At 46.5% G+C, this 19,728-nt stretch overlaps 1 protein-coding gene across 1 annotated transcript in view; it reads right to left on the bottom strand.

Moving 5' to 3' along the window:
• prr12b (proline rich 12b) overlaps positions 1 to 19,728 on the bottom strand; it is a gene marked incomplete at its 5' end in the record, with an annotated part of 29,985 nt that overhangs the window by 7,492 nt on the left and 2,765 nt on the right. Inside the window, 8 exons of the mRNA XM_083677111.1 lie at positions 337 to 453; positions 1,264 to 1,781; positions 4,465 to 5,293; positions 5,972 to 6,046; positions 7,468 to 7,671; positions 8,465 to 13,059; positions 13,444 to 13,605; positions 14,622 to 14,779. Of these exons, the coding sequence (XP_083533237.1) occupies positions 337 to 453; positions 1,264 to 1,781; positions 4,465 to 5,293; positions 5,972 to 6,046; positions 7,468 to 7,671; positions 8,465 to 13,059; positions 13,444 to 13,605; positions 14,622 to 14,779 (6,658 nt within the window). The remainder of the gene's footprint in view (positions 1 to 336; positions 454 to 1,263; positions 1,782 to 4,464; positions 5,294 to 5,971; positions 6,047 to 7,467; positions 7,672 to 8,464; positions 13,060 to 13,443; positions 13,606 to 14,621; positions 14,780 to 19,728) is intronic.

The raw sequence follows: 19,728 nt of genomic DNA on the forward strand, positions 1-19,728 counted from the left end.
AGTTCGACACTTACTATGTTACCCAAAATCTAACTCGGTCTCCGAGTGAGCAGGTTCACCAACAAAATGTGAACAAAGGGGAAAATGGTCATTTAAAATGGAAAATTCTAATTTTAAATCTGTTGTGCTCAAGGAATTTGATAACATGACTTTAAGCTATACATAATTTGTTACAAAATCCTGTCAATGAAAACATAAACAATACAGTAATTAGTCCTTATTGCTTTGATTATGATGAGGTACTACACTTGTTCTACTGTCATAAAGGTATTTAGTAGTGATATTTAATTTTGAGGAGAGTGACTTGATTTAAAGGGAAAGTGGTATGTAACTAACGTTGCTGGTGGCACAGAACTGCCTCTGTCCATCTTTGATCTCAGGGCTAAACTTCTGCAGCAGGGCTTTCTGCACCCTCCAGATGGGTGGCGGCTCCCGGCCAGTCTGCAGGGCCATCTGCAGAGACAGAGGAGGACATTTCTCAAGATAGCAATTGTAGCCGATACATTTGGTTATAACTATGGTGATCATTGCAATTGATTCTCTGCCATACTTATGAAGCAATTATATGTAAATTATTGGCCACGGCAAATAATCATAACCTGCGTAATGCCTGAATTCTCCACCCACAACTAAACAGCATTTGGGTAATGTAATTCAGCAGTGCATTCACCTGTGCACATATAGGCCTATTCCACCCAATAAGGACTTGAATATTTGCATGGAATAAATGATCACTTGCGTTAGTAGCCTGCATTACATACACAGAACCTCCAATTACAGAGCAATTTGATTTGATAAATAGTCATTGTAATTCCGTGTGAAAATGGCCCAATGATCAAAACAAATTACCCCAAAATAGAAAGCCATGTAACAAAGAGAGGAGGACTAAAGGGCATTCCACCGTTAGTATGTTCTCAAAATATCATCATTTTGCGCATCCGTGCCTCATAGGTATCATAATAGCAAGCTTGTATTTACTTCCTGGAATCATTTTATAATTACGCATTTTAGGCTGAAATTATAGCAATAATAAGAGAGAAGATATATCAACAATGTATTCAACACTAAAGCAGACGACACAAGCGGATACAACAACACATAGGGTGGGTACGATGGACCAAAGCTCATACAAATGTGTACACCCACACACACATACACACACACACACACACACACACACACACACACACACACACACACACACACACACACACAAAAGACAAGACCCCCAGGCCGAAAAAATACCACTGCCAAACCCCTCACCTTGAGAGTACCGATGTCCTCAGTCCGCACAACAAACTCGTCTCTCTCCCGGAAGATGCCCTCACCACCGCTCTCGCTGTCCTCCTCCTCGCTCTCGCCAGCGATGGCCGCGTTGCCCTGCTTCTTGGCCAGGTGCAACGAGGTGATCTTGGGAATGGGCGCGTCTTCTGGGGTAGGGGGAGACAGCGGGGAGGAAGGGGAGGAAGAGGCCTGTGCCTGCTCCAGGTCTGTGGGGGGAGGTGAGGAGGAGAGAGGAGGGGTGGCAGAGGGGGGGAGCGTTGGAGGCGGTGGGTAGGGGGGAGAGGGGAGGGCCATGAGAGATTGGTTTGGAGGCGGATAAGAGGTGGGATGGTGGTGTTGTTCGGGGGATGGCTGTTGTTGTTCCTCTTCCTCGTCTTGCTGGAGGGGGAGGGGAGAAGGGAGGGAGAGCGGTGGGGGAGAGGAGGAGGTAGCCGGGGAGGGGGAGAGGGATGGCGGGGAGAGGGGTACAGGGGCAAGTGGAGGCTCAGATGGAGAATCTGTGGGGAGAGGAAATGAGTCTCTTTTAGGGTTATTATCATTGTATCTGAAACAATTCCAGAGTGTTCAAAAATGTTCTTAAGATTTAAATTGTTCTTAATGCCTGCGATTTTAGAATGTCGGAATGTAGAATGAATGTCTGAATGTCTTTTCCCGGGTGATGTTATAATCAGTGAGTTGAGGTTGAATTCTATTAATACGCTATGAAAGTCCATACCTCATACCTCCATACCTCAACTGCAGAATGTAAACAATCCCAGCTAAATTCAAACATTGTATAAACAGACTGTAAAGGAACGAGGTTGCCCATTGATTCCTAACCAAAGGGAAGTAAAAAAAAAAAACATTCATTACATTCATAGAACTGGAATGCTTTATGAGTTCTTTCCCCACGCATTATGACTGAATAAACACTGTTCTTTATGCCGTTTGGAATTCCAACCACATCCTTTTGGTCTGCAGTACATTGTTCTTTCCCCCTATGCCACTAGTCCAATGCTGCAACACAATATAGTTGAATAATGGGGTTCAGATTGTGCATCAGCGGAATTAAAAACTCTGGGAAATATTTTCCTTGAGGTTGTAAGACATTCTGTAACACAGAGAATAGTTGGGACATGTTGAACATTTGTAAGAAGAAAAGGTTTTCTTGTTGTAATAGCCTTTTCAGCCTGGTCTGAACGTTATCCTCTTCTACTTCTATCTCTTAATAATATATATTCATAATTTTTCATGTTTTTGAAAAATGTCATAATGTTCTCATGTGCATGAAGTGTGTGGTATTGTTTTATTATAACATTATGACATAGGCTATGTATCATGTTAATTTTTTAAACTTCTTAACATTGTGAGTATGTATAATTTGTGTTTCTGAACTGATTTTTAAAAAATACATAAATAAAAATTATTGTACAGTATGTGTACAATGTGTGTGTATGTGTTATATGTATTTATTATTATAAAACATAAAATATCAAACAAAATATGTATAACAGATATATATATACATTTTTGTAATGGGCGAGTAACATTAACAAGGTTAAATAATGTATACTCATTCATTCTTATCATACTTTGAGGACTAAGAAATCCTCAGGATGTACTGTAATAGAACAGATGTGTATCCCACCAACATTACATAACTATGCAGAAAACTCTGAAGTTGTTGAAATATATGGGAAGAAGTCACTTAAATCAATGGTTAGAGTTAAACTGAAACACAAGGTAACAATTTATAGCCAAGTGCAGATGTGTGTCCTCCTAAAATGTAGTCGTGAGGGTGTCATTTGAAATCTGCACTGACCTGGTGGTGCACAAAGTAAGGCAACACAATGTCTTACAAGAGGTTATAAGTTTGAATCCCAAGGTGAGGACACATCAAAAAGTGAGTACAGTGAATTCAAATGTATCCTGATTTTAAAATGCTGAATGTAATCCTAATTGTAAAAGTTGACCGTTGCACGACTGTGACACAATATAAAATGCCCATGGAGAGTGGTCCGTTGTCACACTGCCATTGGCTAGCTGAGTATTCAAATTGGTCAAAGATAGGACTGCCATCGGCAAGTCAACACCTGCAACCAACCCTGCAACCAACCCTGCAACCAACCCTGAGTCAGTCCACTAGTGACAAGCCATCCTCTCCACTCCGCTCCTTTGCCACCCTCTTCCCTCTCCTTTGTTGACTCTTCCCACTCCTATTCCCCTTCCTTACAATCTTTCGACTTCTTTAGTGAGCTTCATGTTTACCTCAAATGGCTGAACCATGGGTCTTTACATACTAGGGTTATGGGTTTGACCACCGGTCTACCATTTGACGCCACACTGACGTCTTTGCACATTGTAATGACAACCGTAGGCCTACTAGTGGCATGCCGACTGTCAGCCCATTATTAGTGGTACACTGTTGGGATAATAGTGGCACAATGCCACGACAGATGCCATCATTTTACTGTTAGGGGTCTGATATTGGCTGATGAACCGCTATGTTGCCATCAGTTGCCTGATATGCACTTGCTGGCTGGGAAAACTGGAGACCATCAGAATTTTTGGAGACAGGCGTCAAGAGTTATGATTGCTAGCCAACATAATCTGAGTGGTAACTAATTAAAGGTAAATTCAAGTAAATGAATCAATTCACCTTGCCTGGAAAGCTTAGTAAAGCAATGGGCTTACTTACCGTAAGTTGGCTACCGCTCAGATATACTTTTAGTAGCAATCATAACAATGACACCTGTCTCCAAAAAATTAGTGTCTCCAGTTGTTTACATTCTGCAGTTTGTGATGTACTGACTTTCATAGCGTATTCTGTTCTACAAGTTCTACATGTTTTGTGAATTAATGTGGTCCCAAAATATTAACGTTTTGCACAACGGAGCCTCATAGATGCTTATACTCTGGTAATGTGGAATGTATATACTGTAAGCTTATATAAGTGATTGCTAAGCTACCTCAGAAACTTATTCCACTACAATGGAAACACTTTCAGCCAACTGAAGCAAGCCCACACATTTTCTACAGAAAATTCCTTTTCTAGTTTGACCTCCACTTCCTTATCATGGCATTACATTCCATCAATTCCTTTAAAGCCCTCTCAGAAACTAAATAAAACTAAAATAATACTGAGTAACAGCATGACACTGTATACACAATTTTAGTACCATGACTCTGCCTGTATCTCACCTTCCACTTTAGGAGCATCCAGCATCTCAAAGTCAGGCTCTATCGCCTCTTCCCCCTCTTCCTCCTCCTCTTCCACACCTCTCCAGTCTACATTCTCAATATCCTTCAACCTCTCCTCCTCTTCCTCCTTCTCCTCCACCCCCTCCTCCTCCTCATCTTTCTCCTCCACCTCTTCTCGTCGCTCGTCCTCCCTTTCCATCCCCTCATTTCCAGCAAGCTCTGGGGATGGCGGATTTGACTGAGCGTTGGCATGCACATGAGTTTGTGTGTCTGTAAGTGCGTTGGCCTCAGCCTCTGTATCTGCCATGTCCGTATGTGTCTGCGCCACAGGCGGCGTTGGTGGCAGCGGTGGGCTTAAGGCTGGGGCCTGTGGGGTGGGCGGAGAAGGTGTGGGTGGGGGTGGAGCCACTGTAGCAGTCAGCGTGTGGGGTGTGTCATAGAGGGCGGAGATGGCCGAGGAGATGCTCTTTTGCAGGTCCTGGTTCTTGCCTTCCGAGTCCTCCTCATCAGAGGAGAACGACGGCAGGGTTTCCAGGTTCCTCTTTAGCTCCTCGTCCAGGCGCTTGCACGGGCTGGGGCAGTTGCTCAAGACCAGTCCAGCCTCACCCTCCCCTTCCACGAAAGGAGGAGGGGGGGGAGGAGGTGGTGGAGGAGGAGGTGGGGACATGGGCCGCATCCCGTCCTTCACAGAGTCTTCAGCCTCTGCTACTCCCACTGGTCCCAGGCCCTGTGGCCCTGCTCCTGGTCCGGGCTGCTTCTTTCCCGTTTTGAGAAAGTCCAGGAAAGACGCCATGAAGCCGGATTTCAGCTCTGGGGTCTTGTCCTCAGTCTGAGGAGAGGAGAGGAGAGGAGAGGAGAGGAGGGGAGGGGAGAGGGAGAAAGAAGAAGAAGGAAAACAGAGCAACAGGGGAGGAAAATAATAAGAGGGAGAGAGGAAATAATGAGGATTAGGAAGAGGGGATAGAGAATATCTTCAGTGATCCTTTAAAACCCCTTTCTCTCCCCCTGAATAGAAGTAGTTCACCTTAGCAAACAGCAGGGGGGGTCCGAGGGTGGTAGCTATAATTGAGTAACCGTGGCAACAGCTACCCTGGCAACAGCCTTCTCTCTCCCTTTCTCTCTGGTTTATTGTCAGTCAGAGGGGGCTGGCCGTCAATCACGACTCTAGGTTCAGTCTCCTTTTCGCCCCCTATTGGCAGCTAATATGCCACACATATCCTTAGCTACCCAAGTTATCTGTTGTGTTGTTGGTGAATGTGATATTGTCTCTCCACCTATGATAAATGTTATGTTTATAAAAAATTATTTGTGGACTCTGTCCTTATTGTGTATTCTTGTTGCTGTTAATCAATACAACATTTCATCATGTTTTTCCTGCAGACAGTTTGCCCACACCTCTGAGGTATAGCAGCCTTTCTATCTCTGAGTTATGACTTGTGAGCTATGAGTTAGGAATTATAAATGATACTCTGAGTTATTAGGTGTTGTAGGCTTCTGGGATCCTTACCAAACTGGAAAACTTCTGCATGGCAGCCCACGCCTCCGGGGTCAGCTGGTCATCCATTTCACTCTCCCACGTCATCTGTGGTGACATCAAGAGAAAATCAATACTCAAAACCCTACTCAATCAAAAGCCATACCCGCACAATTTAAAGGTATGAGTAAAGTGGCTCTCTTCATCTGCCGATAGATTGTTCATTTTGGAATTAATGCCCTGGTTGAGTATCTTTTTGTTTCACGTAGATTAGTTGATTATATGATGCAAACAAACGTTGTTATAGTCAAGAGACGTCCAGACAATATTCTATATTTATTGAAAAGAGTAGAACAGATTGGGGGTCACTGAACACATTGGATATTGTGAAATTGGAATAAAATTAAAGTATTGGGAGTTGTGGGGATCAAATCAGTGGAGAATTTACCTAAATCCTAATATCTAACCCCCAACCTCTGCAAATCACACAGCCTACACTTTTCATTTCACTGGCTACTTGCCTGTGTCAGCACTCCCACTGTTGCTGAGGCAACTACAGCCATTTTCCTTTTACGACAACCAACCAGCAGACATAAACAGACGGAATCCAGAACATCAAATGTTACACAAAAAAATGACTTAATCTTAACTAGTCTAACACAATAACTGATGCCACACATGGCCGCTACTATAATGTTCAAACTACTGATACATAACTCCAATCAATATGTTTCCTCTCAAAATTAGGTGACAGAACTGTGAATTGAATATGTTATAGGAGTTCCCTAAACCATTCCCTATGCCTTTCAGACCATTAACAATAAGGTAACAGCACTCACATCAGAAATGTCCGTTTTCTAACCAAAATGTTTACCAGTTTATCACACATCACAGAGCATCAACCTAAAAAATTTGCATTGTAAAATGATCATTGATAAGATGTGACATCCCACAATCGTTTTTTTAAAGTAACAAACCAACAGTCTGTGCCTGACAGAAGATTTACACTGGAAATACCTTTGTCATTTCCCGAAGACGAATCCAAAATTTACCACAGTACAATCTGTATGAAGTACGAAGCCAAACATGAATTATTCACATACTAATCTCTTCCTAATGCAGTTGCATGACAACATTTGTTAATAACAATCAACCTTAACAGCGAAGGACAGACTATGTTCATAGATTTGCATTTTAAGAAGGCGAAGATTACTTTATAATTCATTATAACAGGAGAACTGAAATCTGTGTTTTTGCATACGCAGAAAGGTCAGAGCACCTGAAGCAGTTAGGGGTTAAGTGCCTTGCTTACATCGGCAGTAGTAGGCGCCTTAGATGTGATGCCAACTGCCCTCTATTTGCCTGCTCACACCCCCTCTATCTGCACTGAGCACTGAACCCATGACCTTCCGAATTCTGGCCCGCCTCTCTAAGCTCAAGGCTACCTGCCACGATATGATGTATGCTATCATATAAAGGTATCATTATCTAATCTCTGAAATGTAACCCTTTTTTGTTCTTGCACTGACCTCCTGAGATTTCTGCTTCATCTTCTCCTGTGTCCGGTTCATGTCGGTTCTGTTCATATCCATCCCAGCGGTGGGACCAGGGCTGAGGCCAAGGGACGGTGCTGAGCCCACCGAGCCGTCAGAAAGAACTGGGTCGGTGCTGGACAAAGAGTCCGTCCTCAGTAACGAGTCTGATGGGGGCATTGAGGGGATGGGCAGCTTGATCTGAAAAGGGGGGGGGGGGGGGGGGGTTGAGAGTGTTGGATAGAGGGAGATGAGGAATAGTAGATGGGGAGGAGGGGAACAAGAGTATTGGATTAAGGGAGATGAAGTGATATTCAGAGGAATGGAAAGAGAGGGGTACGCAGGGATAAAAAGGAAGAGAGAAATTGAATTATTGGGAACTAATACCATCACTCTCATGCTCAACATAAACATGTCTAGCCACGTCTTGGTACCATTCAAACTCTGATTTGGCACAAGTGAGCGTGCTCACCAACCATTAAGCTAGCCAGCTAACTTTAACAATCACTTTGATACTGTGTAATCTCTTCATTTTCTTGTGTGAGCAGAGAGTTGAATATGGGTTATACCATGCCTGTTTCAAATGTCTTTCTGAACTGGGAAGTATTGACCTTAGAACGATTGAGTTAGGAACGTTAAACTGGCTTATTCATGGGTTCTGCTCTGTGAAATAACAGGACACATACAGTAGAACCTCAGGATTATGATCCCCAGAAAACTTCAAATAAATGGAAAAAAATCCCTGAAGGAAAGACTGCAAGGCTGCACTGAATTACTGTACAGACAAACCTTTGTGTTGCTGCTTTCAAGTGCAGAAAATATGTTAAAGATTTGCAGTACATGGTTTCAAAATACATGCATTTCATAGCTTGTTTAAGGTTTAGTGCAGTCTCCACACTAAAAGGAACCAATATTTCAGTGACCCCCATTCCAGAAGGTCCTACTGTATGTCATTCAAATACCCCCATCTGTTTATAATTCAGCTCTCCCTTACCTTGATGGGCCTAATAGACTCCTGATGCTGTGATTGCTGGGGTTGCTGTGGTGGTTGTTGTTGATGATGGTGGTGTAGCTGTTGTTGTTGTTGTTGGTGGTGATGCGGGATCTGTTGCTGTGGTTGGTGATGCTGCTGTTGGTGGTGGTGTTGGTGTGGATGCTGTTGAAGGTGCTGTTGTTGGTGGAACTGCTGTTGTTGCTGCTGCTGCTGCTGATATTGGAGGTTCTGTACTTTGTTCACATCTCGGTGCATCTCCATCATCCCATCCTCCTTCCTCCCCCGCCCCCTGCCCCGCCCACGACCCCTTCGGCTCTCCCCACCAACTGCTCCCATAAGCCCCCTGCAGTAAGAGGGTTCTGGGAGTGGGCGAATGCGGGGTCGCCCTCGCGGCCGGGGGGGGCCTTCCCGTTTGGGTTTTGTCGGTTTCCTGCCCCTTTTCTTGGGCCCCTCGTGGGGAAGGAGCTGAGGAGGCGGGCCAAGAGAAGGGTACCCCGAGGGATGGCAGAAGTCAAGGTCGCCGATCAATGGGCTAAGGGCACCCCCCCCAGAGGCCCCGCCAGACTTCCTGCAGCTAGACACAAGGTCAGGGAGCAAATCCGGGAGTCTACGACTGTTAAGGCGGATGTCGGCTGGAACGTCAGCCTTATCCTCATCGTCCTCAAACTCGTATTCCTGCGCATAGCTTTTCTTGGCCTGAGGCTGCGGGTCACGGCGCTGCTTTAGCAGGTGGAAGGAGCTGGTCTTGAGCAGTTTCTTAGGTCGAGAGGAACAGAAGATGGGAGATGTCAGTCCCCCTGGGCCTGAACCTCCGCCCATGCCTGGGCCACCCATCATTTTGTTGCCAGAGACATCCCCAGGTACACCTACCGGGCCACCCATTCCGAGGCCGGAGGTCTGCGACTGGATGAGGCCAAGCTGCTCAGTGTTCACAGTGGAGGGGAGCTCGTGGGTCTTCATGGAATCCAGGTCCAGGTGCATGGTGCCATTTCCAGTTTCTGAGAGGCTGTGACAGTACTGTCCGTATCCTTGGTCACCATGGTGACCCATCATGTGGTAGCTACCTCCTTCATCACCTGCCTTGATGCCCTCCATGCCTTCTTGTCCCTGTCCACGTGCCTCAGGCATACCCTCTTGCACCCCTTGGCTTGCCCCAGCTCCCCCGGCACAGCTTGACTTGAAGTCATCAGAGCAAAACATGTCCTCCATGCCAGGGAAGAAGGAGCGGTCCTCATCCTGTAAAAGGGAGTCCGGAAAACAGATGGAGGTAAGAGGCACAAACCTCTGCTGCTGCTGCTGCTGCTGCTGCTGCGCTTGGTTCTGGTCCGCCTTCCCCACAGGCCTCACAGTGTCAAACTGATGTTCTTTGAGCTGGTCCAGCTGGGATTGGGAGAGCTGGGGCTCTTGGTCACTCTGTTGAGGCTGCTGCTGCTGTTGGGGCCCCACATTGGGAGTCAAATGGTGGGAGTGGGGGTGAGCGTGGGGGTGAGGAAGGGGGTGGTGAGGGTGGGGCTGCTGTTGATGGTGAGAATGGGGGAGAGCGTGGTGTGGATTGAGATGGTGCAGGTGAGAGGGTGTCGATAGGCCCAAGTCTGGCTCGGAGAGGAAATCGTGGAGCTCAGAGGCGGTTTGTTGGGGATGATGGGACTGGTGATGGGACGGCAGTCTATGCTGCTGTTGTCTGTGTCTGTCACTACTGCCTCCATCTCCTACCCCCACCCCAACCGTGCCACCTCTCTCTGGAGCCCCCCCACTGTCCCTGCTATTGGTCCGAGAGAGGGAGCGCTCCAGCATGTCCAATGGTGACACTGAGTTCTGGCCGGCTTGGCTCTGGTCCCGCTGGGCTCCCCGGCCATAGTGTGTCTCCATAGCCTGGGACTGGAGTTGGAGCTGCAACTGTGATGACTGAGGCTGGGGATCCACCCCTGTTGGCCCCCCTGGCACTGCTCCTCCAACTGACCCCATCATGGCCTGCTGGCTCATGGGGTGTTGCGGCTGCTGGGGTGGAGCTTGCTGGGCCTCCATCTTGTTGCGTGTGGTATGAGACAGGACGGACTGAAGCATGTGTGCAGTGGGGGCTTGCTGGGGTTGGTCAGGTGAGGAGTCCATGAGTGAAAGGGAGGATTGGGATTGCCGTGGCTGCTGCTGCTGGTCGGGGGTCTTCCGCAGGTACGGCAGGTCTGATGGATCTGGGGGCTTTTTCAGTTCCATGTGAGGGTGGCCATGGGAGTGGGAGTGGGGGTGTGAGTGGGCATGTTGGGAGTGCTGGGTGTGTTGGGGATGTTGCTGTGGGTGCGAGGTGGTGTGCGAGGGGTGAAGCGGGTGTTGCGAGTGAGCGTGCTGCGAGTAGGGGTCACCCCTCCCGTAGTGCACCACGGAGCCGAGGGAATCATGTTGGTGAGGCTGGGGGGCATGGGGGTGGGGGTGAGAGAGGGACTCAGCCCCCCGTCGACCTCCACTGGCCCCTGCTCCAGACAACACTCTTTCATTCTTTGCCTGCTGCTGTTTCTTTAATGACATTTCGAGCTGGCTCTCCAGGCCACTACCTCCCGCAGCGCCTGCAATACCAGGAGTCGTGCTGTTGGTGGCACTGTTGGTGCGAATGACACTCTGGAGATGGTAGCGCTCCTCCGAGGCCTTGTTAAGGTCATAGGCCAGCCCTTTTCCCCCATCTCTGGCCTGAGGAACTGACTGGGGTGGCTGCTGTGGGGGCTGCTGGGGGTGGTGCTGCGTTGGGTGGGGTGCCGGGCTCTGGACATGAAGCAAGTGCTGGATCAGGAAATCGTCATCATCATCCTCTTCCTCATCATGAGAGTGCTCCACTCCCAGCATGTCGGAGTCGGGTTTTGACTTGGGAGGTGTGGGATGGTAGGACTGCTGCTGAGGACCCCGGGTGTCAGGGTAGCCCTGTGGAGAGGACAGGAAGGCAGGGGACATGACGGAGGAGAGGTATTTGTTGCCTCCAGCTCCCCCAGGAGACTGGGCAGGGCGGGTGGGAGCAGGAGAGTGCAGCCCAGGTCGAATGATTCCAGAGTTGCTGGAGGGGGAAGGGCTGGAGTCGAGCAGGTGGTATGAGCCACCTCCTCCACCCCCACTACCCACACTGCTACCCCCACCTCCAGATCCTGCGCCTCCACTTCCTGCACCACTTCCACCAACCCCGGAACCTGCCCCGCTTCCGGCTGATCCTCCACCTCCTCCAGACCCCAGCAGGGCAGGAGAGTGCCCCGGGCCTCCATACCCCAGCGAGGGACTGCATGCTCCCGCTAGGGAAGCTGGCAGTGAGCTGTATCCTGAGTCTGTCCCATAGACCACCTCGGCAGAGAATGAGCGACCCCCTGTCCCTAGTCCTCCATATACTTTTCCTGTGCCACCTGCTCCAGAGCTCAGGTCCTGGGCCTGAGGGGAGCTGAAGCCTCCGTAGGGCTGGGGGTGGTGTGATGGCGGGGGCTGGCTGGGGGAGTAGGACTGGGGCTGCTGTTGCTGCTGGGGAGGGGTCTGGCCTGGGAGGCCTGCGGTGGGTTTCACGGGGGCCACAGGCGAACCGTAAGCAGAGAGACAAGGCTTGGGTGGGGGCTGCTGGACAGGGGTGGAGGACACAGGAGGGGGTGGTGGTGGTGGGGGAGGAGGTGGGGGTGCGGACTGAGGCAGGGCCTGTTGTCTGGTTGGGGCTGATGCAGAGCTGGAGGAAGGGTTGGGGTTGGAGTTTGTGGATGATGAGGAGGAGGATGAGGTGGAAGAGGCAGAGGGTGGCGTGTGGGGTGTCCGGGATGACGAGGATCCCGAGGAGGAGTAACCACTACTGGAGCTGGAGCTCTTAGCCCCTTTCCCCAGACCCCCACTTGACCCTGATGAGGCGGTGGCAGAAGAGGTGGAGGACGTATACGGGGTCTGGATGATGGGCCGGTAAACCTGGTCTGCCCGCACCGGTTTGGGGTCAGAGGAGGGACTCTGGTCACCAAGTGGACTACAAGACACCCCTCCGTGCCGATGGTGATGGCCGATTTGCTGGTACCCAGATGCCCCACAACTGAGGTAGTGCTGCAGGGGGTGGGGAGCCGAGGAGAGCTGTGACTGGGCCGGAGAGGAGCGCTGGTAGTGCTTGATCACGCTGTCCTGCCGGGGGATGGCCCTCTCCTGGGGGGGCTGGGGCTGGGGGGGAGCAGGCGCAGAGGAGAACACAGAGGCATTGTACAGCTGGGACGACTGGTCCTGGAGCTGGGAGGAGAGCAGGTTGAATTGGGGAGGGGGCAGGTGGCGGCCGGAGGAGGTCGCGGGGGCTTGCGGAGGGGGCAGCGGGCCTGTGGGGTCCTGCGACCCTCGGTAGGCGGCGCTCTGCGAGGAGAGCAAGCGGTCAAAGCCCATGCTGGATTGGGAGGGCGTCTTGATGTGAAGAATGGGGTCATGGGGTGACAGAAGGCCGTTGGACGTCGGGCTAAAGGTGGACGTGTCCTGGAGGGAGACGCCGGGGAAGGAGCGGCCTGAGAAGGAGGCCGGGTGCTGGTAGGCAGAGAGTGCTGAGGAGGAGGGGAAGGAACCAGATCCAGGGAGGGCGCCGGAGATGAAAAGCTCAGCCGGGGCTGGAGTGTGCATCGCTATGGGAAACAGAGAGAGAGGATGAGAAGTAACAGAGATGGTTCAAATTCAGCGATATTTTGACAACAATCAGTTGGCTGTTACAGTTGAGTACTTGGAAATGAGAAAGGCCATAGATAATAGTGGTACATAATTCAAGTGCTAAAAGGCTAAAGTGTGGCTACTGGCTCTCATTTGTCCTTAGTGCTCACATTATCAATTGCAGTCATTAGCATGGGAGACAGTCATCTTATTTCTAATGGTGTAGATCAGGTTTAATGGCAAGGAGGTCAAGATCAGTTGACGGATAAAAGCAAAAGCAGAAACTTGCGTCCCACATACTGGGTTTTTGTACATTTGTATACGCTTGTGTACAGTCCTACATGACTGGTTCCAGCACTCACCAGTCTGCCAGGTGGGTGTGCGGAACTGGGAAAGGAGGGAGGAGGCCGAAGGGGGTGGCTGCGGACCCCGGGATTCCAGGGCAGAAATCAGGTTCATGACAGACGGGTCTGGGCCTGAGGGACTGGCGTGGTGAAGCCCTGCATCAAACAGCCCAGACAACCCTGAAGAAGATGTGTACAAAACAGCCTTTACTCAACAACAAAGTCATTCTGATTGTAGGGAGAAACGCAGTACCCAGCCACACTTATGCAAAAAAGCACATTCTTCCTGACTGAGATACACTGAAGATACAATAGTATTAGATACTAAAATCACTTAATTTAATTGCAAACAAAACATGTTAAGTGAAAACAACACACTTATACACCTGGGTCATTCAGTGCTTTGACAGCTGCATCTTTCCTCCACACACTTACCACCCTTGTAATGCAAACATTTGTAAAGTGCATCATTTTCTTTATGCTTTGATGAAATGCGGACGGGCAATGAGCAACAATGGTAACATGTCGGCCTGCAGTAACTGTAATTTTACCTCAGATCTGGGTTGAAAAGTATTTGGGACTATTCCATTGGTTTAATTGTGCCAGGCAATCTCAATCAAGCTGATACACAGCCTTAATACGTTAAGGATGGCTCCCAAAACTGTAACCATATTTCTAACCCAATGAAATGTGAACTGACTAAGTACTATCATCACTGTTATTCAAGAGAGCAGTGAAAGCCGCAAAACGAGTAGCCTTTCCATCTAAAAGTGCCCCCAATCCAGCTGCATGAAGGTCTAGTAATAACAACACGCACGCAGGTATTAGAAAAGTGAAATCCGTGTGTAAGATGTTACTGAATTTGGTTTGCACCTTGTACTGAATTTGGGGCACCTTTAAGTATGCTCCATAGCCTAAAGTTTCATAGACAAATTGGATGGGGGTCAAATGTTTTGATACATTTTACACCTAGCTACCTCGCTTTCAATGGATACCAACCGCCACGTGTTACCAATGAGATGGTGTGGTTAAATGAACAGTCAATCTGTTTATACAGACCAAGAAACATGCCAATGCACTCAGTATTAGACAATATATAATATACTGACAGGTTAAGGACAGGTTCTACAGTATATTACACTTAAGCATTCAGACACCTCTAATAACACACATTTCAATATTATAGTAAGCCTTACCTAGACTCCGCCCTGCTGCCCCCCATGCCCCGCCCTGTCCAGAGCTGCCTGGGTGGTGATTGGTTGCATAGCCCTGCAGGGGGTGGGGGGTGGCATAAGCCTGGCGATGGAGCAGCTCTGAGTCTGGGTGGGATGACCTGGAGCTCCCATACACCAGACTAAGAGAAACGGCAGGGAGAGAGAAAAGAGAGAAATTGTTAGACTAAGACATCTGAAAATATATATATATATATTTTCCTGAAGCTCAAGATCAACGGTGGTATTATTTCCTCTTTGGTAATTAAGCTAAACTGGCCTTAACATACTGTTTGTATGTTTTGTGGTTATGCACACATTTGCCACTATTAGAAAACGTAGTATATTGTACTCATGAAGGAGAGCAGCAACACGCAAAATGACATGCTACTGTATACCTTTAATATAAGCACCTCAATACAAAATGCCCTGGCTGGCGTCCAACAAGATGTGTCCAAGACATATGAGACACACACACACACACGCACGCCACAGAAGGCATACCTCTGTTATTTAGTTTCCATAGAAAGTATGGAAGTGTGTGTGTGTGTGTGTGTGTGTGTGTGTGGTTTACAACTGTGGGTTTCCTCTATCTAGAAGTGTCCCCAGTATGAGATACATCTAAACTACCGACGACCCATTTAAACAACGGAACATTTATGGAGACAGTTCACTGGTGAATCCTGTCAGCCTTGTTTGTCACACATACGTCCAACTGCAAATGAATCAATGGCATGTATTACTTACTGCTCAGACGCAATGTTCAAATGACCGCACAACCTTGTTGCTTCTCGTCATAATTTCTCTTCCCTCCTGACTACTTCTCCTCTCTGCTACTCTTTCTATCCACTCCTCTCCACCAGCTACATCATTTGCCACCCCCCCCCCCCCCCTCTCTCAGTCTCCTCTCCTCCTTCTTCAACCAGTTCTACTCCATTGTTTTACGACAGGTGGCGTTATTCTTACACAACCAACCTGTCTTGTATGGCGTGGAACCAATCATCAGGTCTGAAGAATAGAAAGCATCCGCAATAAAATACACCCTGATTTGTGAGATTCATGTGCCTTCCCATTGCTTTTCTGGGACTGATACTTTACGTTACAAAACCATGAAAACTCGATATACGTAGTTAGTTAATGTTGTTCGAGGTCACTTTTCGAATAATGTATATGCACTGTTAAGTTTGCACAGCTGCGGGTAAAGCACCCATTTCGTTTCATGTGAAATGTGAGTTGCTCAGCTGGCTGTCTCACTGAACAATCTATGCTAGTTTTTGTGTACATTTCCAAACTAAATAACAGCTGCAGCTTCAACCACCAAAGTTGCTAGTTCTAAGGTCAACTAAGAAATTCGCTGGTGAAAAACATTAAAATAATTGACAGATGTATTGTTTCAGTTACGAGTAGTCTACATATTGTAACCAAGGTAACGATGTGAGAGAGATTTTAGCCAGGCTTTTGATCCATCCCATGACCGTTATGAGATACGAGACAGGTCCGTGCAGATGTAGCCACGCTATCTGACGTGAGACAATGGTCCTCCTCTCCTCCACTCTAACATACATCTCTTCTCCTTCCCCTTCAGCTGCTCACTCCTTTCCTTCTATTCCCCAATCCTCTTTCTCTCTCCTCCATCTCCTCCTCATTCAATGAGTCCTTGTATCCTTGTATCCTCTCCTCTCCTCCCGCCTTACTTCATCTCTCACCCTCCTCCTCCACTCCTCTCCACCGTTCTGTCGGTCCTTATAACCATGATGGAGTGAGCTGCAGTCCTCAAGATTGTGAACAAGGGGATGAATAAGGGGGGGAGACTCCATTAATCCTTCACTCTTGCAATCAAGTGCTGTTCATTTGACACAGCCTTTTCTGAGCAGGCGTATGACGATGACAGACTCACTAATAATACAGTCCTACAGGGTACCATTGATGAAAAACAAAGATTATAAGCAAATAGCATTGCTGGTATTCCACTAATACCGTGTGTAACTGTTAACTGCAGCAGGAACTCAATTACAATGACAACACAATAGGATTCATCCAAAACTTTGTATTTGAAATCAAACAAGTACTATGAGATTAAAGTTGAGACTCACAGGCTAAAATAACAGAGTCCTTGGTCAACTCTCAGCTTTGTTCATTCTTGTCCCAGAACGGTATTTTGAACACATTTCAATCGGGCTTTAGGCCAGGACACATTACTATTTCAGCTACATCCATTGTAATCAATGATATTATTTGTGCCCTAGATAAAAAAGCAGCATTGTGCTGTCCTGTTTATTGACCCATCAAAAGCTTTTGATACAGTCGATCATTCACTGTTAGTGAGTAGACTGTGTTCAATAGGTTTTGATCAGAATGCTTATCAGTGGTTCTTTAACTACCTCACGAAGAGAACTCAGTGTATAGTTGCTGACTATGTTCAGTCACAATCTCTAGAGATCACAAAGGGAGTGTCTCAGGGTTCAATTTCAGGTCTGTTACTGTTACAAATATCTTGGTATCTGGATTGATGATAAATTGTTGTTTAAAACACATATAGATGAAATAACAAAAAAGCTGAAAATTAAATTAGGCTGCTTCTATAGGAACCGGTCATGCTTTTCACTTGACAGTACAATGAAAATTGTACAATCAACGTTCCTATCAGTCCTCGACTATGGGTACATAATTTATATGCATGCATCCTCCTCCACATTGAAACAATTAGATTCAGTCTATCATTCAGCACACATTTTATTACAGGTGATACGCTTTGTACTCATCATTGTCTTTTATATTAGGCAGTGGGGTGGCAGTCCCTAACCACTAGAAGGACCCAACACTGGCTCTTGTATGTATTAAGGAATTATCCATAAACTCCCATACATCCCTTTTCACCTGGAGACCTATCACTAATCAGACACAATCTCAAGATTGGTTAGTCCTTGAGGTCCCACATGTCTCCTCTGAGCTGGGTAAAACTGTCTTTAGTCATTGTGCTCCTCGGGCATGGAATGCCCTGCAGGATACCCTAAAACTGGCTGCTATAGTATCATTGGGCCCTTTTAGGAACATGATTAAGGATTCCTCAGTGGAGAAGTCCTGTTGTTATAATTGATTGTTGTCTGTAAAAAGAAAATTGTATTGCCTGTGCAAATTGTGTTCAACGATGCCCCTTGTGGTTGTATTGCTGAAGTGAAACACCTAAAATAAAATATGTGGAGAAGGCCAGTTTACAGTTGTGGTACCTCTGTGATAGCGTCGCTCAAGCATGAACCATTTAAGCTCTGACCTACTGTAAACTCACAAAAAACACACCACCATATGTCCAATATAGCCTATAGGATTACTCTTGATTTTGAAACAGACAATAAGTGTAAACACAGACCTTGAATTAAATAAACAGAGCAGTTTCTAAACATCTCGATGTAATTAAATGCGTTTGTAATCATTGGGCTTTGTGGCACAATTATACTATTTATTATTATAATCCATGAATTAAACAGGGCACAATGTGCATACAATAGGGTATACAATAATATTCCATTAAATAAAACAGGGCAAAACTGGGTCTGTTGGAAACACATGTGTGGAGGGAGGTTGTGCTCCTGCTGTATAGCTTTGGTTCAGCTTGCATCCGACGAGACTCCACCAGGGGTTGGGTCTCGCTCGTATTTCTAAGAATGAATAGGGACCGAAACGCGTCATTTGGGTATTGCATTTTGGCCCAAACCCTCAAAAACATAAAGGTTCCATAAACGGTTCTGTAGTAGCCTACCTTGCAAATTATGTTGGTAAAGGAGACAAATGCAATACGATTGCTGTAAGAATAAACACTTCAGTTTACTGTGAGAATAAATCACTCACTTTAGGCCTATAATCACATTATGTATGTAAAATCACATATCATTGAGTTATATAATAATAATCTCATACAGTATGCTGAGATCATAGACCCTCCAACACAATATTAATGACTTCAATGCGTGTCAATGAGGTACTGTACCGTAAATAGGTCAAAGATGACCCCTGGTGGTTGTTTTGCCTATGTGTAATACCCCCAGGAAAACGGCAAATAGACTCACTACCGCTGTCGCGGTAACCATCCTATGCCTTCGTTGACGAATTAATATATTAAATACTGACCTACTGTATATGCTACATCATTGTTTTTTTGTAGAAATAATTAATGAACGTTTTTCTATGACTTTGTAGTTGTATGATTGAATGTGCACTCATTAAAAAACATAATCAAAAGCAAAATATGAATTTTATGCCAGTGTGCTGCCTGAGTAACTCCACATAATAGTAATTGCTCAGTTGCTCCATGTCTATCCACAACCTGATAGTCTTCAGTATACCTGGGTAGTTGGGTTGGGCGGATATTAGATATTAGCGAATATCGTGATATTTGGAGCATAGAGCATTGTGGTATTGTTGCCTTACAGAAAACTGTCTGTTAAAGTGCTGAAAACTCCAGTTTTGTTCATAACTACAGATGCAGTATCCCGTTTTTTCCAAAAACATGTCTTTGTTTCACCAGACTATTTACAACACCAGCCATACACTCTATGCACGTCCCCACCATACTTCAGCAATGAATTATATTATCGTAAATTGTGATGAAGTAATTGTTTATTTTGTGATAAAGTAATATTGTGAATAAGAAAATGTGGACATCACCCAACCCGTCTACCAGTGCCATTCTGTCCCCTCACACCACCCTAGAGAATTCTAACATAGGCTATGAACGGTGCAACACATGACCACATTAAAAACATATATGCTAACATTTTAAATAAAATGCTCAAAATAGTTATTGCAGACTGCAGATCAAGAACCAATGTAAAATTGGGAGAATATGCTATGTGGGCATTTAATAACCTGATAGCCAATCCACCATTACCGATATTCTGCAATCATTCATTTATATATATTTCATTAAAAAAAATAATTAGCCAATTGTGCACACAATTAAGACATTATACAATGCAGTGTAACAGGCGAATGCAACTTGCCTTATAATAGCTCAACAGGAACCTATCACCATTTAAATAACAAAAACACAAAAACTAACGTTTGGCATGAGACTGTTGCATACTGTATACAATAT

This window comes from Argentina silus (genome assembly GCF_951799395.1).
Source record: "Argentina silus genome assembly, chromosome: 9".
In the NCBI taxonomy this organism is placed as follows: domain Eukaryota; kingdom Metazoa; phylum Chordata; class Actinopteri; order Argentiniformes; family Argentinidae; genus Argentina; species Argentina silus.